The sequence below is a fragment of the Emydura macquarii genome, unplaced genomic scaffold, assembly GCF_026122565.2.
Source record: "Emydura macquarii macquarii isolate MOO-44397 ecotype Brisbane River unplaced genomic scaffold, CSIRO-AGI_Emac_v2 contig_1644, whole genome shotgun sequence".
Classification (NCBI taxonomy): domain Eukaryota; kingdom Metazoa; phylum Chordata; order Testudines; family Chelidae; genus Emydura; species Emydura macquarii.
In genome coordinates, this window is record NW_027131781.1 from 24,994,998 (window position 1) to 25,020,757 (window position 25,760).

A 25,760-nucleotide genomic window follows, 5' to 3' on the forward strand; every position below is an offset into this window, starting at 1 on the left:
CTCGAAAAATCATGGAGCAGGTCCTCAAGGAATCCATTTTAAGGCACTTGGAAGAGAGGAAGGTGATCAAGAACAGTCAACATGGATTCACCAAGGGCAAGTCATGCCTGACCAACCTGACTGCCTTCTATGAAGAGGTGTCTGGCTCTGTGGATGTGGGAAAAGCGGTGGACGTGATATAGCTTCACTTTAGCAACGCTTTTAATACAGTCTCCCACAGTATTCTTATCAGCAAGTTAAAGAAGCATGGGTTGGATGAATGAACTATAAAATGGATAGAGACCTGGCTAGATCATCAGGCTCAATGGGTAGTGATCAATGGCTCCATGTCTAGCTGGCAGCCAGTCACAAGTGGAGTGCCCCAGGGGTCGGTTTTCTTCAACATCTTCATTAATGATCTGGAGAATGGGGTAGATTGCACCCTCAGCAAGTTTGCAGATGACACTAAGCTAGGGGGAGTGGTAGATACCCTGGAAGGTAGGGATAGGATACAGAGGGACCTAGACAAATTGGAGGATTGGGCAAAAAGAAATCTGATGAGGCTCAACAAGGACAAGTGCAGAGTCCTGCACTTAGGACGGAAGAATCCCATGCACAGCTACAGACTGGGGACCGATGGGTTAGGCAGCAGTTCTGCAGAAAAGGACCTCGGGGTTACAGTGGATAAGAAGCTGGATATGAGTCAGCAGTGTGCCCTGGTTGCCAAGAAGGCTAATAGCATATTGGGCTGCATTAGTAGGAGCATTGCCAGCAGATTGAGGGAAGTGAATATTCCCCTCTATTCGGCATTGGTGAGGCCGCATTTCGAGTATTGTGTCCAGTTTTGGGCCCCCCATTACAAAAAGGATGTGGACAAGTTGGAGAGAGTCCAGCGGAGGGCAACAAAAATGATTAGGGGGCTGGAGCACAAGACTTATGAGGAGAGGCTGAGGGAACTAGGCTTGTTTAGTCTGCAAAAGAGAAGAATGAGGGGGGATTTGATAGCTGCCTTTAACTACCTGAAAGGGGGTTCCAGGGAGGATGGAGCTAGGCTGTTCTCAGTGGTGGTAGTAGACAGAACAAGGAGGAATGGTCTCAAGTTGCAGTGGGGGAGGTCTAGGTTGGCTATTAGGAAAATGTTTTTCACTAGGAGGGTGGTGAAGCATTGGAATGGGTTATCTAGAGAGGTCATGGAATCTCTGTCTTTAGAAGTTTTTAAGCTGTGGCTTGACAAAGCCCTGGTTGGGATGATTTAACTAAGGTTAGTCCTGCTTTGAGCAGGGGGTTGGACTAGATGACCTCCTGAGGTCCCTGCCAACTCTAATATTCTATGATTCTATGAAGATGGAATGGTTGAACAGTATGTACTACATATGTTGTTGACGGGGAGGCAAAGAGGTCCCTGGTCGCAGTCCCCCACTGGTCAAAGGTATCACATTCTATGGTGTCGTGGAGTTCCCACTCGTGATCCACCACAAACAGTCTGCTAAGTGAGTCTGCAATCACATTCTGAGTCCCTGGGAGATAGGCCACAGATAACAGGATCTAGAGGTAATGCACCAATTCCAGAGGTTGACTGCCTCTGTACATGGGGCAGTGGATGTCGTGCCCCTGTTTATTGATGTGGTAAACAATGGTGAAGTTGTCCAACACGGTAAGAACATGATGGGACTGGATGGATGGAAGAAATGTTTGGCACGGCTCCCTTAATGTCCCGAGTTCCAGAATGTTGATGTGTATCCTGGATTCTGGAGGAGTCCATGTTCCCTGTGTTATGTGGTCTCCCACATGCACTCCCCATCCTACTAGGGATGCATTGGTGATTATCGTCCTGTCCAGGAAGAAGGGGAGAAAGGCGATTCCAAAGCAAACCCACCATAGGTCTATCCACCACAGGAGAGAAGAGAGTACTGCCCTCAGCATAAGGTCCATAAGGGCAGGGGGTGAGTAAACTTTCTGGAGCCACATCTGGAAGCAGCGAAGGTGGAGGCGATTGAACGCAGTGGCATATGTGCACAAGGCCATGTACCCAAGGAGGGATAGGCAAGTCTTGGCCACAACAGAAAGACTGTTTACTATGCTGATACAAGAGATTTTTTTCAGCTGTCCTATTCTGTGTAAGGAATGCAGAACCAAGGACACCGTTCTGTCACCACCAGTTGAAGCAGGGAAAAAGATCAAGAATGTAACTTGTTCTAATTGGCAAGATTAGAGTGGTAACAGTGAATCATAATGTTAAGGTGTACATAAATATATAATTGTTTATAGTTTTAAGGGTTCTAGTGAACAGGTCCAGTTTGATTGACAGAAGAGTTTAGTGGCTGTGATTGGTCAATAACAAAGGACCAATCAGGAGAGCTTAAAGCTGACTGGTGAATGGATATGCTAATGGATAGGATTGAAAAAGCAACCAATCAGAAAAGGTCAAAATCTGTATATAAGGCAGAGAGCTGACAGGCTTTAGTCAGCATGAGTGGAAGGTGCCAGAGTGAGTAGAAGAGTCATTGAAAAGAACGGAAAGAGCTGAAATTGCAGAAAACACCAAGAAAAGACGAGCTGAGAAATCACTAAAGAAACAAAACAGCAATGGTAGCAGTCTTCTTTGTGACAGAGCAGAAGGACCAGTTGATGAGTCAAAGGGAAGGAAGACTGAAAAGAACAAAGAATAATGATTCTTATATAAACAAATAGAATGTATAAGCCTGGGTTAATAAAGCTAGATGTTTGTGTATGGATGTTTGTGTTTATATTGTGTTAATTTAAAAATAAGAACTTGCTTGCTGTCAGCATCCCACGAGATTCATCATCTCATGTGAAATGGAAACATTTCAGGCTGTTATTCCTATCGTATGGTATTACAATATTGGTTACTTCAATGTGTGTATTTGTGCTGAGGGGGATTTTGGTGTATTGTGTTACCTTAATATGTAATTTTGGAATCTATTCAGCGGTTTTGGAATCCATCAACGATACTGGTGGAGCCGGTGGAAATGTGTACGCTGCTAGAGCAGGGGGTGAAGGTTGCCCTGCGCAGGAGATAAAGTCTCCCTGGAAGTAGATGGTCCCAGATGTCACAGAGACCTAGGCTCTCCCAAAGCAAACACTTCTTGGGGCTCTGGCACTTTTCCCAACCTCCCTGGAATTAAGGGTATTCTCTCAGTGTCCAGAACTGGTATAGGAACAATGATCTTCCCCAGAGCAGACAGCTCTTGAGCTCGGTGGGATGTTGGTGTTGACGGTGCATGCAGGTCAGTACCCAGGACTGATGGATCTCTTGCTTTCTGTGGTATCTTTTCGTGCCTGTGCACTTTAGATTGTGCTGCCCCCCCATAACTGGAACTTGTGAAAGGAGCCTCTCCTTCTTGGGGTTAAAGGAAGATTTCTTGCCATGCTTATGTGCATGCTTCCTTGCCTCCCAAGTAGGCCCCAGCTCAGGGTCCATAGCGGTGATACTGCCGGTGCTGGACTGAGAGTCTGTTATTGGAGGCGCACCCCTGGCTGCCTCAGGACAATGTACAGAAGGGCTGCCAAGCCTGGGTCCAAATAAGGTTTCATGGCAACTTGCAAGAGGTACTTCTAGAGGCAGCGAGTACGGCCTTCTTCGATATGTCTTGAGAAAGACTGGCAGATGCTGCATCGGATGAAATATTGGCTTCTCCCAAGCAGTCGAGGCAGCATTGATGTACACTACCGGCAGCAGAAGTAAATTTTAAAGCCTGGAGTCTTCGGCATAGTCCAGTACCCATGTGTTGAAACAAAATCTCCCCAGAAGAGTCCCAATCCTATTCCGAAAACTACTAAACTACCAAAACTAATATATAAACAGTAAAAACAATAAAATACTGTAAAACTAATTCTGTACAACTCTATAGCTTTTTAAAGTGCGTCACATACAAGAGGACACTAATCGTTCTGACCCATACCATGCGCTGGTGAGAAGGAACTGGATACACAGTCGGTGCGCCCGCCCTTTATCACTTCGGGCAAAACCATGAGGTGAGCCAGGGGCACATGTGCAGACCAGCGAACACTACTACTTTTAAAATCTCATGGCTCGGGACGCATGGTGCGCATATGTAAACCCTCAGAAGAATATAAAAGGGACCATCACGCAAATAACTAAACACTTATACAATAACTGATAGGTCCAAACTTCACAACAGACTACAGGACCCTGTGGTGGGAACTTCAATTATAGTACTCTTTCTGCTCTAGGTTCCCACATCCGGGACTAACAGGCTCTGTGAAGCAGAATTTTAAAACGTCAAGATGGGCTCATGATGACATGCTTGAATTAATTCCTCTTTCCTCACTCCACTAAACCTGGGACAGTCTTTACTGGCAGCATTTGAAGATGCACTGGCAATTATTTTGTAGTACTTCAGAAAGATGTGTATAGAATGTTTTCAGGTGGCTGCCTGTCAAATAGTTAGGAATGACAGAATTTGATTTTTATTTTTTCTAATGGAGATGATGAATATCTTTTTTATTTTTAAAAATATTTTTTAGTTTTACCTATTTTTATTTTTAATATTGTTTTTCTATTTGTAACTGTTTTTATTTTTACAGCTGTGGGAAATTAAGGGGGGTTGGGGTTAGGTTCAGCACAGTACTGATAAAGGAGGCTGAGGGGCCCAAGGCACGAGGTGTGGGGGAAGCTGAGGTTCTGGCCCAGGCCAGGACTACAAGGAGGAGGAGAAGTCCCCAGCCACGGGCTGCTGCTGAACAGTACCTGCCCAGGGATGGCTCCCACACTCATGGTTGATGAGTGAGTGAGCAGGATTGTGACAAAGGAGCTGCACAGGGCTGGCTGCACAGCCACAGGGCCAGTGACACTCAGCCCTGCAAGTGTAAGGTGAGTGGAGAGCTGCGACCCTGGTGGGGCAGAGCAGCAGACCCCCAGCCAGGGCTGCAAGAAGGATTACAAGTCCCCTGCCATGGGAGAGCCTAACCCACTGCTAAATGACTCCTGTTTGTGACAGAGCCATTCACTAGCAGGGTGGCCTTCTCTGTGGCAGAAGATTCATACTCTTCCTTGTGGGTCTGGCCAGGGATCTCTGCTCTGCCCTGCCAGGACTGCAGCCTCCACACAGTACCTTGTGCCTGCAGGGATTGGGTGTCACCAGCCCTGTGGCAGCACAGAAAGTTCTCTGCCTCTCTACTGTCATGGGAGTGGGTCCACGAGAACTCCTTGTGCCCCCGATACCCACAGGTGCATGCAGAGGAGGTTGCATTCCCACCGACTGTTACTGATAGACACATTTTTTCGTCGATTTCAGTGTCAGCTGAAATGATGTTGACCATCATGTATCCCTTTAACACTGAATTCTGCCAGACCTACAAATACTAAAGATAGATACCAACTCGCTTTCTGCCTGTGAAAATGAAATCCCTGTGGAAGAGTCAGCCCAGAGAAAGAAGTCAAACTGACTGATTTGTATGCTTCAGTAATACAAGCCATGTGCTAAACAAGAAGGAGACAGCTTTTTCCTGTCTAAGGTCGCTTGTAAAAACTACGAACATCCAAGGACCAAAGGCTCCTTATTTCAGTAGATACTAGTGGTAAGGACATTAAAATACTAAACTGTGCTTTTGGATATTTAAAATTAGGGGAGAGGTTGGGAGGAAAAAGTTCTTGCTCATATGGAACTCTGAATTCACCTTGAGTCTGAAAATGAGATCGGTTCTCAGGATCAGCCAACCTAGAAAGAACGTTAGAACAAGCCAACTGCCAATTTACCCACCTTCTTCTAGCATAGGCGATGGTTATCAAAAAAGGCCACCTATGCTGACAGCCAGAATTGAGAAATAAGCCATCCATTGGCTTGAAAATAGGGCAACAGTCTACTCTGCATTAAATTGCAGGCCCAGAAGTGTAAAATTTTCTCGAGACAAATTGACATTTTTTCTGCCCCACTGAAAAATTTAAGGTACATCTACATAGCCAAAACACCCTATGGCAGCAAGTCTCAGAACCCGGGTCAACTGGGTTAGGCTTTTGGGGCTCGCACTCAGGAGCTAAAAATAGTAGTGCAGATGCTCAGGCTGGTGCCCGGGGTCCAAGACTCTCCCTCCTCGCCAGATTTCAGAGCCCAGGCACCAGTCCACGCCAGAATGTCTACATTGTTATTTTTAGGCCTGCAACATGAGTCATGGAAGCTCAAGTCAGTTGATTTCGACTCCGAGACTCGCTGCAGTGGGTCTTTTTTGTTGTGTAGATGTATCCACAATAACCCAGTATGTAACCCTAGAGAAAAGATGCTGCTATTACCTAGAGCTAAAGTTTACCCACTGAGGGTGTTCTTTGACCCTATCCTGGAAGAATTCCAGTATCATCAGGATGGAACAGGACTTTGGTTTGTATCCCTTGTCCCTATTGCAGTACATAATTTTAACAAAGAACCTATAACATTCCCTAGAAACTAACAACATTTCTACCACTTTAGTTACCGGTCTTCTCCTGCTAATACTAGCCTTTCAAGCACCAGGACTTCAGGCAGAGCCTTTTGAGAGTATTTATGTCACACTAACCACCATAAGATCAATACCTAGTAATCTGTGTGTGCATTTGTTTCTCACCCACTACGAAGGAAGAAGTTAGTTGACAGACAATCTTCAAAATACTATTGCAAAGATCATATTCCTGGGCTCACCACTCTGACCTCACCAAGCCCACCCTTCTAATTTCTCCTTTCACACTCACTGCTCCATTGTATCAAATACAAACTACTTGTCGTCTTCTTTAAAAGACCTTCAAGGTTTCACCTTACCTTACCTATCACCTCTTATATACTTTTGAGCCATCAACTCCTATCTCTGCTCTGCGAACAATGCCAACGTTTATCGCCCATCACTCCAATTTTCCCTCAAACATCTTTGCACTTTTCTTATACCATCCCTTATGAAAGGAATTCCCTATAAAAGTCTGCAGAGCCATTATGTTGTCTTCCTTCAAATCACTCCTCAAAATTCACCTTTGTCATGTCATGATGCCAAAACAGTCAACCATGGCTAGACAATTAGTGTATTAAGACTTGCTTATTACATTTATCGTTTCACTTTGTGCCCCCTGCCCCCTTTGTTTTATATCTGTTGTCATATACATAAGAATGTAAATTATTTGGGGCAGAGATTATCTTTTCATGAGTGTGTGCATATGATATGTACAATAGAGCTGCAATCCCTGATTGGGGCCAATAGACACTATTGCAGTATAACAACAACTAGCTAGCTGGACATCCTGATGGGTCATGCAGTGAACTTTGGAAAGGACTGCAGTAAGTCTTTTCTGGTTCTTGATGCTGGTGTGAGAGGCCCGCATGATTACATAGAGTCAGAGGGGTGTACTCATGCCCCAGGCAAGCCAATCACATGAGAAGCAGTTCAATTCTGCTTAAGACTAGGAAAGACTGGTGCCACAATACAGGCATTTTCTCCTTGCATTCCTATATTAGAAAGTAATTGCTTTGTAATTGTAGAACTCAGAAATCAATGTCCTGCTGGATAAAAAGTGAAAGGAGGACTTAGTTTAGGACAGGCTTCTCCTAAGAGATATCGTTTTGAACCAAAAAAGAAGCACCCATTTGCCTGTGTGGATGGGGGAGTGAGGAGAAGTTCATTTGTTCCAAACAGGAAGAACCTGAAGCAAAAAGATTTCAAATAGACTCAAGTCTACAAATTTTCCAATTCTTATGGCGCGCACACACAAAATTAATAAAAACAACTATAGCTGAGAATAAAGCAGATATATTGAAGTATCTGGTTTATTCTCATTTGATGTTTTTTGCCTGTTACAAAACTGATTGCTACGAAAACTGGAGTTTGCAACTTTTGGATCTCAAACTGGTAGCTTGAAATACTGATATAAATTAGGTTTTGCACTAGTTGTCAATATGTTTCAGCGTTTCCACTCACTATAAGGAAGACACATCTAATTTCATCCAGTCATGAAATATAAGAGTTTCTACATGCACAGCCTATCCCAAAATGTATTTATGCAGATACTACACGTAAAAGGTTTGTGAAGTTGTTATTCAAAGAAAAACTATTTTCTTGCTCTTTTCTCCTTTCCTAGAGCGTACAATTGCAGAGATGTGTTTTCTGTGTGTAAAATGATGCTGAAATACATTTGCTGCCAATGTCTAGTCATTCATATGAAATTAAAATTATGAAGAATAAACAGGGTTACTTACCAGTAACTGTTGTTCTTCGAGATGTGTTGCTCATATCCATTCCAATATAGGTGAGTGCACACCCCGTGCACTGGTTCCCGTAACTTTTTTCCCCTTAGCAAGCCCCGTAGGGTCGGCTTAGGTGCCCCCTGGAGTGCCGCGCTCATGGTGCGGTACATAGGGTGCTGCCGACCCCGCGGGCCCTCAGTCCCCTCTTTCTGCCGACTCCGACAGTGGGGACGGAGGGTGGGTTTGGAATGGATATGAGCAACACATCTCGAAGAACAACAGTTACTGGTAAGTAACCCTGTTTTCTATCTTTGAGTGACTGCTCATATCCATTCCAATATAGGTGATTAAATAACCATACCTTGGAGGTGGGTAGGAGTCAGTGGCGAGCTGCTCTCATCAGCACGGCCCTGCCGAAGCCCGCATCCTCTCTCGCCTGCTGCACGATGGCGTAGTGGGATGTGAAGGTGTGCACCGACGACCAGGTAGCTGCTTTGCAGATGTCCTGCAGGGGCACTCTTTCCAGGAAGGCCACTGACAAGGCCTGGGCTCTGGTTGAGTGCACTGACACAACTCCTGGAAGCGGCACCTTCGCCCGCTCGTAACAGGTCCTGATACAGGCGGTGATCCAGGTGGAGATGCGCTGGGTGGAAACGGGTGAGCCCTTCATTCGGTCTGCCAGGGCCACGAACAGCTGCATCGACTTCCAGAACGGTCGGGTCCACTCGATGCAGTGGGCGAGGGCTCGTCTCACGTCCAGCGAGTGCCATCTCCGTTCCTCCTCCGAACCGTATGGTTTAGGAAAAAACACAGGGAGGAAGATATCCTGGTTATAATGAAACTGGGACACCACCTTGGGCAGGAAAGCCGGGTGGGGTCTCAGTCGCACCTTGTCTTTATAAAAGACAGTACAGGGGGGCTCCGAGGTCAAGGCCCTTATCTCGGAGACCCTTATAGCCGATGTGATGGCCACCAGGAAGGATACCTTCCATGAGAGGATGAGCAGCGGGCATGTAGCCATGGGCTCGAAGGGGGGTCCTGTCAGCATGGTGAGGACCAGGTTCAGGTCCCAGGGAGGTACAGGGTCACAGACCTGTAGGTACAGCCTCTCCACCCCTTTAAGGAACCTGACGGACATGCGGTGTGAGAATAATGACCTCCCTTCCATTGGCTGGTGGAAGGCAGAGATGGCCACCAGGTGTACCTTTAGGGAAGCCAATGCTAGACCCTGGAGCTTTAGATGGAGCAGGTACTCCAAGATCGCCTGTATGGGCGAGCAGCTCGGTGGGATTCCCCGGGACTCTGCCCAACAGGTAAACCGCTTCCACTTGGCTCGGTACACCACCTGAGTGGAAGGTTTTCTGCTACCCAGCAGAACCTGTTAGACCTGCGCCGAGTAGGCTCTCTCTCCCTCCGTCAGCCAGAGAGTCTCCATGCTGTCAGGTGGAGGGAGTCCAGGTCCGGGTGCAGCAGGCGGCCTTGGTCCTGGGAGAGCAGGTCATAATGCCTCGGGAGCGGAAGTGGCGAGGCGATGGACAGCTCCAGCAGCACGCTGAACCAGTGTTGTCTCAGCCAGGCTGGGGCGATCAATATGATGTCCGCTTTGTCTCTCTTGATCTTCAAGAGGACTTTGGGCAGTAGTGGAATGGGGGGTAACGCATACATGAGGGTCCCCATCCATTCTATAAGAAACGCATTGGAAATGGAGCCCGGCTCACGACCCCGAAGCGAGCAAAACCTCGGGCACTTCTTGTTCCAGGATGACGTGAACAGATCCAGTCGGGGAACACCCCACTTGCGGAAGATAAAACTTATCACCTCCAGGTGTAGAGACCAGTCGTGTCGAGGTAGAAACGACCTGCTGAAGTCGTCTGCCTCGTTGTTCCTGATCCCCGGGAGGTGAGATGCAGATATGTGGAAGTCGTGCCTCACCGCAAAGTCCCAAATTCGCATGGCGTCCTGGCAAAGGGGCTGAGGAGCGCGTGTCCCCCCCCCCGGCCTGTTCATGTAGAACATGGCTGTTGTATTGTCCGTGAGGACCTGCACCATCCTGCCTCTCAGGAATCTGAGGAACACCTTGCAGGCGAGCCGGACTGCCCTGAGCTCCCGGACATTGATGTGGGTGCTCAGGTCAGAGCTGATGTGGGCTCCCCACCCCATATCCAAAGCGTCCTTAATTAGGGTTACTGTGGGTGCCAAGTCCCTGAAAGGGACTCCCCTGGGTCCTTCCACCATACCAAAGAGGTCAGTACCTGTGTGGGAACTGTGATTACCCTGTTTAGTGAGTGCCTGGCTGGTGCATACACTGAGGCTAACCACGCCTGGAGAGGCCTGAGCTTGAGGCGAGCCAGCCTCACCACATATGTACAGGCCGCCATGTGTCCCAACAGCTGAAGGCAATGCCTGGCTGTCGTCGTGGGGGACCTGTGGAGATCGTCAATTATGGCAGCCATCGCCTTGAAGCGAGGCTGTGGGAGGAAGGCTCTGGCCTGGGTGGCATCAAGGGTGGCCCCGATAAAGTCTATGCGCTGCACCGGGGTGAGAATCGATTTCTGCTCGTTGATGAGCAGCCCCAGTTTGGTGCATGTTGTGCAGGTGAGCTCCAGGCTGTTCCTCACATGGGTCCTGGACTTGCCCCGGATCAACCAGTCGTCCAGGTAGGAGAAGATCTGAACCCCTCTGCGACGCAGGTAGGCCGCCACTACTGCCATACACTTCGTGAACACCCTGGTGAAGAACTGGGAGTGCGAGCCAGCTACCACAAACCAGAGGAACCTTCAGTGACCAGGAAGGATTGTAATATGAAAGTAAGTGTCCTTTAAATCGAGGGCAGCAAACCAATCCCCTGGATCCAGAGCGGGAATGATAGAGGCTAGGGAGACCATATGGAATCTGAGACGCCTGATAAATCTGTTCAGGTGGCGGTCTAAAATGGGCCTCAGGCCCCCCTTCGCCTTGGGAATGAGGAAATAACGTGAATAGAACCCCTTTCCCCTTTCCTGTGGGGAAACCTCCTCCACAGCTCCTAGGCGGAGGAGCGAGTTCACTTTCTGTATGAGGAGTTGCTCGTGAGAGGGGTCCCTGAAGAGGGACGGGGTAGGGGGAGAGTCTGGGGGGGAAGACCGTAAGTTGAAGGGCTTAGCCACTGCACACTACACTGAGGACCCAGCGGTTGAAGGTGATGTTCTGCCACTCGGTGTAGTACAGCCTTAGTCTGTGGGCGAACAGTAGGGTTGGATCTAATGGGACGGTAAGAGTGCCACCCTCGGGCGCGCCATCAAAATTGGCATTTGTTGTTGCGCCTCTTGGACGGGCCTTGTTGGGAGCCCATCGAGGACTCTTGGTGGTCCTGTCTGTTAGGCCGCCTATACCGATCTCGACCCCTCCTGGGTTGAGCGGGTCTGGGAAGCAGTCTTGGGGCAGGCTGCTGGGCTTGTGGCCGAGACTGATGCCTCGAGGCCTGAGGGGTGTACAGCCCTAGAGATCTCAACGTGGCCCTGGAATCTTTTAGGGCATGCAGTTTGTCATTAGTCTTTTCAGAAAAGAGGCCAGCACCATCAAAGAGCAAGTCCTGGATGGACTGCTGGACCTCTTGTGATAGTCCCGATGACAAGAACCAGGAACACCACTACATTACAATGGCCAAAGCTATGGCTCTGCTGGCAGTGTCTGCCGCATCACTGGCCGCTTGTGAGGCTGCCCCGGCCACTGCAGCACCCTCGTCGGTAACAGTTGCAAAGTCTGCCGCCTGGTCCTGTGGTACTCCCTGCGTGAACCTCTGTAAGGAGGACCAGAGGTTCAAGTTATATCTGCCAAGGAGCACCTGATGATTTGCGATCCTCAGCTGCAGGGGCCCCATAGAATAGACCTTGCAGACGAAAAGATCTAGTTTTTTGTAATCTTTGTTCTTGGGGGTATTGCCCTGGGACCCCTGCCTTTCTCGTTGGTTGGTGGCATTAACCACGAGCATTCCCGGAGCAGGGTGTGTATACAAGTACTCAAACCCCTCCGCGGGAACACAGTACTTTTTTTCGGCGCCCTTGGATATAGGGGCAACCGATGCAGGGGTTTGCCAGAGGGCCTTGGCCAGCTTCAAGACCCTCTCGTGCACTGGCAGGGTGACTCTAGAGGGCCCTGCTGACCCGGAGACACCGAATAGGGGGTCCTCCTCTTCAGATAACTCCTTGAGCTTGAGGCTCAGATTACTGGCTACCCTCCTTAGTAGTTCCTGGTAAGCTTTAAAGTCAGGAACAGGTGCCCTATGGTCCCTGGCGGCCGCATCGTCAGGGGAGGAGGATTGTGGGAGGGGCCCTGTGGAGGGACCCTCCCCAGGGTCCGATTCCTCCTCTGAGGAATGGCCCTTGTGTGGTTCGCTTGGAAGGGGGGGTGCCGGTTGGGCCACTGAAGAGTGAACCGACATCGTACCCTGGCCCATCTGGTTCCCCCAAGACCCCCAGTAAGGCCACTGCCAAGGAGCCTGTGGCCAAGCCGGTGCCGATATCGGTGCCGACTGGGATGTCTCCCAATGGTAGGGACGAGACCCTGAGCCGCTGGATCGGTGCTTGCATCGATGGCCTTTGCCTGCCCTGGTTGATGACCGATCCCGAGATGACGACAAGGAGGATCATCAGTGCCGACGCCTGCGATGCCAGCAGGGGGGTGAGCGGCTGGAAGAGCTAGAAGATGAGCGCCGCCTCTGCACCAAGGTCTTGCGGCGGCGCTTGCCCCTCAGGGGACTGGGAGCGGTGCTGGCGGTGCCGCTTCGGTGCCATCTCCGACTCCCCAGACAGCGAGCGGTGGTGCGGTGCCGTTGTCGCCGTCGGTGCCGAGTCCTTCAGCACCGGGATCCTCGCCGGACTATGGTCCGGGGATCAGGACCAGTGCCATCGTGTCTGTTCTGGAGGTGGACTCCCTGCCGGTGCCGGAGATTCAGACTGGTGTTGAGTGCGTTGGGATTTGGGAACCGGGATTCGCGCCGGGCTGCCTGCTGGGGATCCGGACTGGTGCCGATCGTGTTCTGTCTTGTCAGGCGCCGGGATCCGCATCGGGCTGCGTACCGGGGATCTGGACCGGTACCGACCTAGACTCGGTGCTGGGGCTGGAACTGCAACCCCCACATGAGGTGGAACTGTATCGTCGTCGCCTCTTGCGTGAACCCCTCGACTGCCCTCCGTGCCGCGGCGTCGAGGAGCTTGACGACTCGGTGTCGGAGCTGGGAGGGGAGCCCACACTCTCCACCTTCCGTGACCGTCTGGGGGGAGACTTCGACACCTGTCTCTGCCACCCACTGGGGCCATGCAGCGTGGGTTTACCCCAGGACGCGAGTCCCTGCACCCTCGGCCGAGGGGGGGGGGGGGACGGAGGCGTGGGTGTGCCCATGACTGCACGTGCCGCAACGAACGTCTCTGGCGTCGACGGCCCTTGCAGGTGCGCGCCCCCAACCCCAGGAGTCGGGGGAGGCTCCCTGCAGGGAGATGCCGGTGTAATCTCCATGGCACGTGGCTGGTGCATCTCCTGACTCCCCCCAGGCTGGGTGGGCGATGAGGGAGAGTCCTGGCACATTGTGATGTGCTTCTTCTTTCTCGGCACTGGGTGGGTTGTCATTGGTGACGGTGGAGCACTCCGCACCAAGGAGACGCTCTGTGCCGCAGGGGAACACGTCGGTTCTGAGTCCGGCTGAAGCACAGACTCCATGAGTATGGCCCTCAAACGTGCATCCCTCTCCTTTTGGGTGCGCGGTTTGAAGGCCTTACAGATCTTACATCTGTCCTTTCTATGCTGCTCTCCGAGGCAGCAGAGGCAGCGATCGGGAGGGTCACTCATGGAAAAAACCTTGCCGCAAGCGGCGTAGGGTTTAAAGCCGATTGAGCCAGGCATGGCCCAACCTTAAGCCCTGAGGCTATCTACTTATCTATCTAACACTAAACGTTCAACAACTATACTACTTAACTCTAATAAACAGTCACTTAACTAACTACAATGGAATTCAAAGTGGATGCTACTTGCGTAGAGCAAGAGGCAGACGTTCCAGGATCCGTCACAGGCGGAAAGAAGGAACTGAGGGCCCACGGGGTCAGCAGCGCCCTATGTACCGTGGCATGAGCGCGGCACTCCAGGGGGCGCCTAAGCCGACCCTACGGGGCTTGCTAAGGGGAAAAAAGTTCCGGGAACCAGTGCACGGGGCATGCACTCACCTATATTGGAATGGATATGAGCAATCACTCGAAGATAGAACTGTCTGTTATTAACATTATATATTAACATAATATTTTGGGACAAATAGCCTCTTTGCACTAGCACATTCCAGGCTCACTCTTCTGCAACAGAACCACTGACTCAGCACCAGCACTGGTGTACGTGCTGTTGTAAATGGGGCTCATGAATTTTCAGCACTGTTACAAAACCTTGCTCTGAGCAGCAGTGAAGACCTGGTGCCAAAAAGAACCAAATTTGCAAGTGTAGACCCAGCCTAAGAACTTAGCCTATTGGTGCAAACTTCTAATTTGTTAATTTAACATATTAGAAGCTTGTGCCAATATGACAAGTACTAGTGTTTCTCACAGTTTAGCTTTTGGGGGAAGGGCATTTCTAAAGGGCAGTGTGGATGCTTTAAGCTAAGCTTAACATTTAGGTTAACATGATTATTCAGTTTTCATAAAGTGTTTAAATTGTGGATACCATTTAAATGTTTTAATATTCTCACGTAGGTCATGTCAACACTAGAATTAAACCATTTGCAAGTCAACTGGTTGGTTGAACAATCATGCATCCACACTGATCATGCTAAATTGGTTTAAGTTTTGGCCCACATCAGCACTGAAAAATGTAAATGGCAACGTTCTCTGGGTATCTATCCTATAATTCCTGATTCAGTAAATGCAATATATTCTCGGTGTTTTACAAATATTCTAGGGGCTTTAACTAGTTAAATTTATCTAGTGTAGACCAGGTGACAGGCACTGATTTACAATGTGGGAGAGAATGGATTAAAGAGCCTTACAGATAGTTCTTTCATTCAAGTGAATCTCACTGAGCAATCAATTACCTGTGTCCAGCCAAGACATAGTAACACAGAACATTCCACAGGACAATTTGATTTCCATTCAAAAAGACAGACACTAAATTCAAGAGAAGATTGAAATGGCCTCTCCGTAGATACACAACTTCATTTTCAACATTTTCACATTTTCCCAGACAAGGAAAGAGAAGTCATTAAGTGTAGTCCCTAACATGAGTATCGTGTGCAATAATATAATCTAATATATAATGTAGGACAGCTACATAACATGATAGAAATTCTGAAAAATCCTTATCACCCCAAACCTGGAAATCGTTAGAGCTCGTCTGAAAGGCCCTGCAAATACACAGAAATATTTTAAAAGCAAGGTGTAGCAAGTTTAAAGAAGAATTCTATCATGGTTTGAAGCCTATTAAAAAGGGACTCAAACTTTATCCCAAGGACAGAAAAAATACCAGCCATTGCAATAAGGCAATCTAAAGACTTTTATAAAACTACTAAAACTAAACTTGCTTGGAAACCTGATTTTTCTAAGTAATGTACATGCCCTGGTTTTTAATGGGCATCAAAAGCAGCTACAACTCAGAGGATTTTTAAGTTTTCCATAGCAATTTAACTAGCCTGAAAGTGACCCAAGTGCGGCAGATTTTCAAACAGTGGAATCAGAACTCCAAACCATCAAAAAAGGTTAGAAGGAAAAATTCAAAGCTTCTGCACAATCAATGGGAAAGCCCACGTAAAACAAGCTCTTATATTGGTCACAAGAGCTATGGATTGGACCTGGCACCCAAATCAATGTTTTATTTCTGATATGCTTTTATAGATGTGTTCTTGTTAGAACATCTAGTCATACTGCTGTTCTGTTTGCAGTAAATATACTAAATTGCAACCAGTTCATGTTGTAGTTGCACCTTAGCTTTATTCTAAAAAGGTAATCTGTGAAAAAGATAAACATGGTCAAATATTTTCCGAAGTAGCTACTGAGTTTGGGTGTCTCCATTTTTGGGTGCTCAACTGGAGACATCTTGAAGGGGCCTGATTTTCAGCAGCTAGATGCTCAGTACTTTCTGAAAATTAGGCCTCTCTGAAATGCTTCAAGCTGTGTACCCCAAAACTGAGGCAATCACAAACACCAATCACTTCTGAAAATCTTGGGCATAGCTATTTCAAATACCAGGCTCCATTCTGGAAAACCTGAAGATGCCTATCTATATGTCTTGCTTCAAAAGAGTGACTAGCCCCTTTCTTTATAATTGCCTGCTCACAAATGAAGCTCTTCAATATAGGGAGCCTTTTATAGGAACTCTTTCCCAGTACTTTTTTCTTGATTACTTTAGGGCTGTCATTACTTCTGTCACATTGTAAGGCCTAGCTGCCATTTGGCAGCAGACTGCTGCTTGCCACATTTCCTTTCCTTCCATCTGGTAAGTGTTCCTATTATGTTTTCCTTTCATCTTATCATTAAAGGAGAACACACAAGTATGCAAATAGAAAGATGAGGAAAAAAAGTCTTTTAAAAAATAAATTAGTACCTGGAAGAACTTTAAGCTCTGCTTCATCACTGTATTTGGGGGATCCGCCACTTTCAATGACACAGCGATAGAGTCCTCCATCCCCATCTGTAACATTGCTAATGATTAGAGCTCCACTTGGTAGTGTGAATATACGGTCATCCAGAAAGAGCGGCTGACGGTCCTGCTCCCATCTCACAAATGGTACCAGATCAGCATTGACCTCACAGTTCAGAATTACGCTGTTTCCTCTATAGACAGATGTTGATTCTGGCTGACTGGTGAACCTTGGAAGTCCTGGACAGGAAGGTGAAAAGAGAATGGGAAATCAAAATGATGTCAAACTACCACAATTCTGAGTCAGACCAGCAATCTGATTTCTAAGCCTGACAAAAATATTTTTAAAGTTGCACTCCATTTCACTAGAATCAGCAGCTATGGATGAGAACAAGAAACAGAAAAAAAATTGCTTATATAAACAAGTGAATACAACACAGATTCTATATGAGACAGATTAAACATGTTTTATCGGGGGAAAGAAACACAGAGGGCCAGATTGTGAAAGCCTCTATATGGGAGAAGGAGGAGACATGAAAAGAAAATTCACCTACTTCCCCCTGTGTGTTCCCTCTCTGTGTCCCTAGGAAGCAAACAGTACCTCAAAAATAACTGGTGAAGCCTAGACAAGACCCCACTTGGACATCATGTTACATATGCTTTGGGCCAAATTATGACATCTAGCCACTGGTCCAAGTAAGCAGAGGTGCAGAATAACACCAGGAGCTCAGAGAGGGACTGTGCACATTGCCCCACTTGCTCTCAGACTTTTTCTGAGTGCCACGCACCCCTGGGCTTTATCAAGCAGCAGTCCCTTTGCTCCTCTGAGCACAAAGCTTGAAATTATCACAAGACATTACGCACACCTTGGGAAAGAAGAGTTGGCTTCTGGAATGCTCTTCTTTCCCAAATCCTGAAGTTAAGAATTTAAATTCAAAAGTCAGAAGTGTGCCCCCATTGCAACATTATCAGTATTTACTACACAAATGACAAAGGTATACATTAACTTCACAGTCATTTAGCTGGGATTTCCAAAGAAGCCTAAATCTCATTGAAACTCCATAGGAATGAGGTGCATAACTCAACTCTCTTATGCCCCTTTGAAATCATCAAACTTAAAATACTGCTGATGACTAATGTAGCTTTTGAATTTCTTCATATGTTAGAGTTTACATTGTCAGCCTTAACTTTGCATTTATGTATTTTTGTGCATTTATTTCCTTGCATGACAAAAAAGTCATCCCTGAATGCAGCACTAAAGCATAAATCTTGTGTTTTGCATACTCTGCTGACGTTAAACTGTATTTGTAAAATAAACCAACACATCTAGCTGAAACACTAACAAAAATGGATTGCTCTGCAGTCTTCAAAATTTGTTTAAAAGGCCTAACAAAATGCCTAGACACAAGCTCATTTAGGAAAAGAATGAAATTATTTCCCTTTAACGCCCTAACAGAATGTTAGAGTTTAAAAACCCTAAATGCTCATAAATCAGGAAATTTACTTCAAGTTCCAACACAAACTTCTTTGACTCTCCCCCCACCCAAATCTAAATTTTCCAGTACAAGCCACAAACCCTGAGGAAATTACATACCAGTTTGCAAACCCAGCCCACCCACTGGATGCAGACCAGAAACCCATGCTTCAAGTATGAGATCATCTTACTTTCTACAAATGTAACAGAGAAATAATCCTGCCCTCTGTTCACCACATCACATGAGCTGGGGCTCACACCATATCTTTTAAAACAGGTGGGACTGTACTGATATTCCTAATATTGGCCAGAAATCCTGATAAAGGCTGGTGATAAAATTATACCCCATGTATCCGTGTCATTCAGATTAGACATCATGATAACCCATCCATCTTACAAGGTAAGACTAACTCTGTACACAGTATATCCTAGATGTGTGAATATTGGTTGTAGCATATGATTCAATACCACATTCTTGTAATTCATATATGGAACAGAGAGATATGTTTCTTTTGTGTGGCAACTGATATGTGTTTCTCATTAGTAAGCAGAGAACAAATGGCTGTATAGGAACAGAATTAAATTTGGTGCCAGAATTTTAAATGGATTTCCTGACTTTCAAGCATTTGAGTTTTTTTCAAGTAAGTTACAAAGTATTATCATCTTTCCATTCACCCATTGCAAGTGAAATGTTTTCTATGATAACATTTTTTGTAAAGTATTTTAATGAATTTACTAAAAACAAAGACAATTGAGTTTTCCAGAGCAGATGAAACATACTATCAGCCCTGCATTTCCATGAGTTCCAGAATGGTCTGAAAAATCTCAGTGGAAATAAAATCAAGAGAACACTAGTACCTAACTAAAGGCAGAAAAAGTAATTTCATTTACTACACAACTAGATCAGATTTGCACCATAATTCACAAATCACTGTAAGTGTCTTCAATAACAAATCACAAGTCAATTGATCAACAAGGATGTCAAATGATGCACACATGCTACTTCCTCACATATGCAGTAAGCAAAGCATTTTGACTATAAAAGCTGTTGTCCCAGTGAAGCTATTAATTACTGAGTACATATATTTGCTAACCAGAATAAAATGTATGCAAACAGTCTTACTGGAGAGTCGTTATAACAAAGTATAAGGGAATTCAACGTAAATATTAAACTAGTTTTTTAAATTAGCTTTGAAAAGTCTACTCTAAAACAAAAAGATATGCAAGGGTTTAAAGTAAACCGTGAAGGTGTTGACTACAAAAATGTTCAGTTCAGAGTACTGAATATCTGTATTCCAGACCAAAAACCTAAGTTAAATGTTCACATCTTAATCTATTTACAACCTTAAGATATATTATTTCTGGTGTTATTTTCATCTATCTTGCCATCACTCTGCCATCTTCCCTCTTTCCTGATTATGTCTGAAGACTAACAGTGGTCATTTGCTTAAAGGAAGCTGGAGAACAGACGACTACATTAGGTTTTGATGATGTTGCTGCCAGTGGCCTTCATCTCCTCTTTCATTTAACCATATGAATGATAACAATCTGACACTAAATCCCCCCAGTCACAAAATGATCAGCAGAGAAAAAAGTTTGCCAGATAGGATGATGAGTGGCACAGAAAGGGAAACAGCTATGTTATCCATACTTAAAATTACATAACCATTTCCATTCTAACCCAATCTCTTCAGAAACTCAAAATTTTCTGAAGCTTTCACCTTTCAGGATGAAATTACCCCTTTCTGGATAAACTAGTGATTTTTTTCTTGAAGTTCGAGCAAAAATGGTTGAAGAGACTGAGTAAAATAGGAATGATAAAAAATATTTTTCCACAATATAAAATTATTACAACTATTTTATTACACAGCTCTACAATCAAAGTAACTGAGGGGTTGAAGGATGAAATTTTAGCATGGAAATCACCCTCTGAGAAATATCTTTACTTTTTCCAGGAAAAAAGGTTGTGTGTGACAGAGTTGAAAAACCTGAATAATGAATATGCACAGCAGTTTGCCAAGCTCATATTGTGAGTAGCTAAATAAGGATTTGTTTCACACACCGTATGTCTATTGATAATGCAGCTGGATAGCGAAAAGTCAAGAGGGTTCCTGTAGACTTTATAAGATCCTCATGAGGTTGAGGGAAGGGCTCTGCAGGAACACTGGCCTCTGCTTTTGCAGTTCTAGTAAAATACTCAAAATCCCTTACCTAATCCCTGTGAATTTTGTATGAAACTGGGAAGTGTGCAGGGAATGAAGCAGGAAGGCCTTGATACAGCATCCCTTTATATGTCTGGATTTTTCAATGTATTTTTCCTTTCAGGTAGCAATTCTCCATCTGTTTTCCTTTCCTTTTAATTGTGGCTGTTTTTATTTGATGCTAGGGGAATATATAAATACAGCTACTTTAATATGCCATTTCACTAAGTGTGACGGTGATATGTGCACTCATCAGGGCTGTTACTCCTATCATTTCAAACTATTTAGATTGACCTTGCTAAGATCAGTTCTCAAGAATTCTTTGGCCAATCCACAGTTCAAAAGATCAGCTAAATACTTCACTTCTCCCTAAATTTTTAAATATTGAAGTAATACTGAACAGCATCAGTTGTGTTCATTTCAATGGACCATACGAGCCCAAAGAATCGAAGGTGTTAACATGACCCTGAAGGGGACCAACATTAAATGATCTTAAACAAGTTCATGGTTTGGTATATAGAGACCGTGGCAAAACCCCATTACAAATACTTTTTAATGTTTTATTAATGATACGGAATAAGGAAAAACAGTTAAAGCTTTTGAAATTTAAATTATTAAGTAAGGCTTCATTATACAACATCCCTTTCCCTTTAGCAGAAGAGAATCTTTAGAAGGAAAAATCTAGTTTGACATTCCCCCAGGTGGTAATAAAAATCCTTTTCAGAGAAAAGAGAAAAAGTTAGCTGAGATGGGCTGAAGCTGTTATTGCTATTGTTGTTTAAATCTGATCCCATTTCCTGGGATACAAAACAAGACAAATGCATACAACAGGGAAGAGAAAAGAACGGCACAGATAAAAAAGGCAAATTTTGTCTCTAGTGTTGACTCTCATTTGCAACTTCACTGTTGGAGAGACACAAACACGACAGTCTTATTAGCCACTCTAAGACCTAGCAAACTTGTACCAGCATCGGGCTGTTTAGGACATAGCATTTTGCTGCCTCTCTGGTCACAGACTCACAGCATTGTTGCAAAACACTGCCTTTAGCCAGCTAAATCAGATTTTTATTAGACAGAAGGAAAAAGGAGAGGGTTAGAGAAGGTAAGAAATAACGTGGGGAGTGAAAAGGACACATGAAGGAAGGCAAAGTCTCACATCCCAGTGGGTGTTTGGGATTTAGCCGAAGACAGTAGAGGTGGTGATGTCATCTGGGTTCCTTCTCCCTGGCCCAATCTGGTCAGGCCATCTCTCAGGATTAGGACAACAAAGGCCCAACGGTGTTACAGAATGTCCCAGGAGACAATGAGGAGGTAGCCATGGTGGTAAAGATCTTATTTTTTCTGTTCTCCTGTCTTTCAGTCGGGGGTTGTTGGCAGCCAACTTTATGCTTTCCATCAGCAATTTTTGCGTTCATGTCCCCCACATTTTTTTTTTTTTTTTTTTTTTTTTAATAACCCCAAAAGGGTAGTGGACTGAAATAGCCCATCCTCTCATTATTTTGGTTGCCAAACAGGCCTAATTTCTGACACACCAATTTTGGGCCATTGATTTCCGGTCCCACACTTCTCTTGTTTGCCAGACTTGATCTCAGCATAGTCCTTGAGTGATATCGGCAGGCCTTTTTGTTTGGACTAACGCAGTCTGTCTTCATTTTGTACTTTTTCCCATCAACATTTGTTACAGGTTATTTTGACATTTTACGAACTTTCACTCACTTTTGTTAAACAGCAGAATACTTGACAACGAAGTAAAGGAAGACATGAACCTTGCTCTGAAGAGTCTTTGAAACCTTATATTGCTGAAAAGTTGGACATTCATATAGTTTATGATCAAATGATTTTAAATATATCCATTATTCCTAAAAACAAGAATTTGGTTCATTACTTGAAAACTGTAGTTCTATAAACTGTTACCAAATTATTGATTAGGCCACTGTCTTATGCCCTGAAGTAGCTCTTCTGATCATGAAAATGATCTGGCATCCAACTCTCAATAGATCCTGATAAAGCCACTCCAGATGAGAGCTTCCCTAGCAAAACTAGTAAATAACTAGTTTAAAAATCGTTACCTCCAACAATAATTCTGTATCAAACTATGAGAACAGAACAACATACCAGGTAGGTCTCTTGCAAGTCAGCTCTTTACAGAACTCCAATTTTCAGGTTTCTTTTCTGCTCAGCGTACCCAAATCTACAGTGAATGAACTAGGCCTAGCAGCACACAAAATCCAAATCAGTGTGTGAGAGAAGATGAAGGGAAATTAGGTAATATTTAAACATAATACTTTCAGACCACTACAGTGTAGTCACATGCTCAAATGCAATTTCTGCAAAAGCACTGATAACCACATAATAGTGCCTAGTGAATATGTGAACAGACCATCAAGAGGTTGCTTAACATGTGCTGACTTCCTTTTTAGCTCAGTAGTCTCCATTTCCCTATCAAAATGGATCCTGAAACTCAGAGGATAAAGAAAGCTATCTGCTGCATAAGGCAATGACAGATTTATTTGGCATGCCAGACCAACAAGCTTTCCAATACTGAAAAAGATGAATGGAGTCTCAGGCTTCTTATTGATATAGATCTTGTGTAAATAAAATTTTAAACCCCAACCACATGTTTTCATGACACCCACTTGGTACAGAAGGAAGGGATGTTAATGTCTTGATCACTAAAGAAATTAGAATTAATCTACAGGATTAAGCTGTGAACCATAGGGAGACAAATCAGTGGCTGCAGAAATAACAGAACAGGCACAAGCAGAGCTGCCATTTCTCCTGCACTGCAAGTCAAAATGATGAGGAAAGACAGAATAAATTAGTTCAAAGAGGAACAAAAAAGCTTGTAGAAAGCCTACCTCAAACACCCCCCTGCCACCTGAGTGTACAGTGCAACCCATTAAGGCTAAATTATGCAGGTACTAAAGTTTATGGGAAACTTCCCCCATTATCTTCTCTACTCAATGCTCAGCCTTCCCCCCTTCCCTGCCACTTCAAACACCTGGAATTCATGGTAATCAAAGTAACAAAGAAAGCCACACTCCCATGAACTGCCTAATGTGCATAGGAAGCAGAGATGGATAATCCCATGGCTCATAAAATGCACAAAATATAAAATTCCACCCCCCCCCCCCCCCGCCCCGCAAATCCAATCCATTAAGATCATAAATCTTTCCATGAAGCATGCTCCTAAAAACGCAGGACTAGAATCCCTAAAGCCCCTGAAAGCAAGAACCCCCACTGGACCATCTGAGGCTTTGGGTACTGTGGAATACATGTCTCTCCACAGAGGCACAGATGACAATGGGGAAAGGCCACTTGAATTCCTTACTCGTCATTCCAGCAAACATTGACACCAGTTAGTTCTCCTATAGTATCACACTTCAATATTTGTTACTACATCCAACAAATATGGATGATCATATTAGCTTGTTGTTTCTGCTAATATCAGCAGTGAAACTTGTCCTTTTTCTTAATGCTATTGTTTCAGTCCCTCAGGCCGTGTCTACCTTGTGGACTTTCAGCTATTAGTAGTCAGCAATCAGTATAACTGCACTGGTGAAAAACTGTAATTTAGAAAGAGAAAAATGATATACGCTATTATTTGCACCGGTGCAGCTGTTCAAAACCAAGGTATGCAGGCTGCACCAGTGCAAATTGTAGCTATCATTATTTCTATTAGTGTCTAAGTCAGGGTTCGCTGTGCTAGACACTACAAATTTACAACAAACAGAAGGTCTCTGCCCTAAAGAACTTATGTTTTAATTAAAAGACTAGACAATAGATAATACAGACAAACATGGATAGCACAAGTAAACAATGAGATGATAGTTGTTTTGTCTTTCTATGCTGGGGTATGCATTAGTGCAGCTACACTGCTGTCTGCATACCATCGTCTAACTGGGGAAAATCCCCAGTTTAGACAAGGCCTTAAGCAGATGTTATATTTATCACATTCAGTTCATGTTTTGAAGGTCTTATAGACAATCCATAAGGCTTAGAAACTTAGATCAAGATTTTCAGAAGTGATTAGTGATTTTGGGACACCTAAATACTGGGGTATCAAAAATTACCAATCACTCATGAGCATTCTTACCTGACCACAAATGGGCCAAAGACTACCTTCCAAAGGAAAACACCAAGACTCTGGTCTGAAGCTGACAATCATAACCCACCTACCACCAGGAAAAGGTACCTATTCCTTTCTCCCTTTCCCCCTCTTTTCTTTTTCTATGTTTGTCATTGTGCATGTGTCTGTGTCTGATTACGCGTGTCTGATTGGGGAAAATTACATAAAAAACTTGACGCTTTGTAGGTGAGCTGACCTACACAAAGTTGCTCTGGTTTAACTAAATGTGTGATTTTATATCAATATAGTGAAACTATTGTGATTCTGTGTGTTGACACATTGATTTAAATCTGGTTTATATTGGTTTAGCTTGAGTTGATACATTTACACATGCAAGCTAAACCAATGTGAATGTTCACCTAATGATTTGCACAAGTTTTAACTAAATAGGTTTTAACTGATTTAAACAAAACTAATGCAACTTCTGTGTTTAGACAAACTCCAAGCTGAGTGTATTTTGACTGTAACTTCATTCATATTCCACCATTAGAAACAATGCTGGTGTTATAACTTCCAAGTTTTCCTGCACTTTGTTTAATAAACTAGAAAGGATAACATCACTTGTAGTAAATTAAACCAGAAACCATTAAAAAGAATCCTCTGAACCAGATTTAGCTGTGGGTAGAAGAGTAACATCTATAACCCTAAAAGCTAAGGATACTGTAGCAGAGTTCTGATCTGGGGCAATTAGAATCAAGGAAGCTTTATCCGTCTTCACCCTCCCAGTATTTGTGAATTAAGAGAAAAGGGGTGAATGATCTAAATCACAGCCTAGCACTAGGGCCTCTGAATCTACTATAGAATTTCAGAAGCTTGTCATTTGCTGCTGCTGCTGCAAAGAAATTCTCGTTGATTCCTCAATTAGCACAGATTGCTTGGATAACAAAGAGACCCGTCACTCAGCATTTGCTAGATGAAGTGTGTAGCATTTGAAGTGTGAAGATTCTAACCAAGTGAATTGTTCTGAAGCAACTTAAGTATTGGTATGTCTGTTCCAACAAAATTGCTGCTCCTTTCACTAGAACCTTGCTTCTTGTTCCTTCTTGTTTACATAGGATCAGTGCTTAATTGTTCAAGTGAACTAGGGATGATCTCAGAAGCAGAGCTGTGCAAATAACTGATTTTTCAGTTCACTGGCTGTTTGAAAAACATTTGGCGAACTTAAAACTCAACAAAAAAATTCATTTTATGTAGAACATGTTTCATTCAAC

General features: G+C 44.7%; 1 protein-coding gene across 10 annotated transcripts in view; it reads right to left on the reverse strand.

The window, feature by feature from the left end:
* The window catches only part of NEO1 (neogenin 1), a 388,142-nt gene that overhangs the window by 178,953 nt on the left and 183,429 nt on the right, over nt 1-25,760 (reverse strand). For all 10 annotated transcript variants that reach the window (XM_067555974.1, XM_067555971.1, XM_067555970.1 and 7 more), the window contains exon 3: nt 16,710-16,985. In XM_067555974.1, coding sequence (XP_067412075.1) covers nt 16,710-16,985 — 276 coding nt within the window. The remainder of the gene's footprint in view (nt 1-16,709; nt 16,986-25,760) is intronic.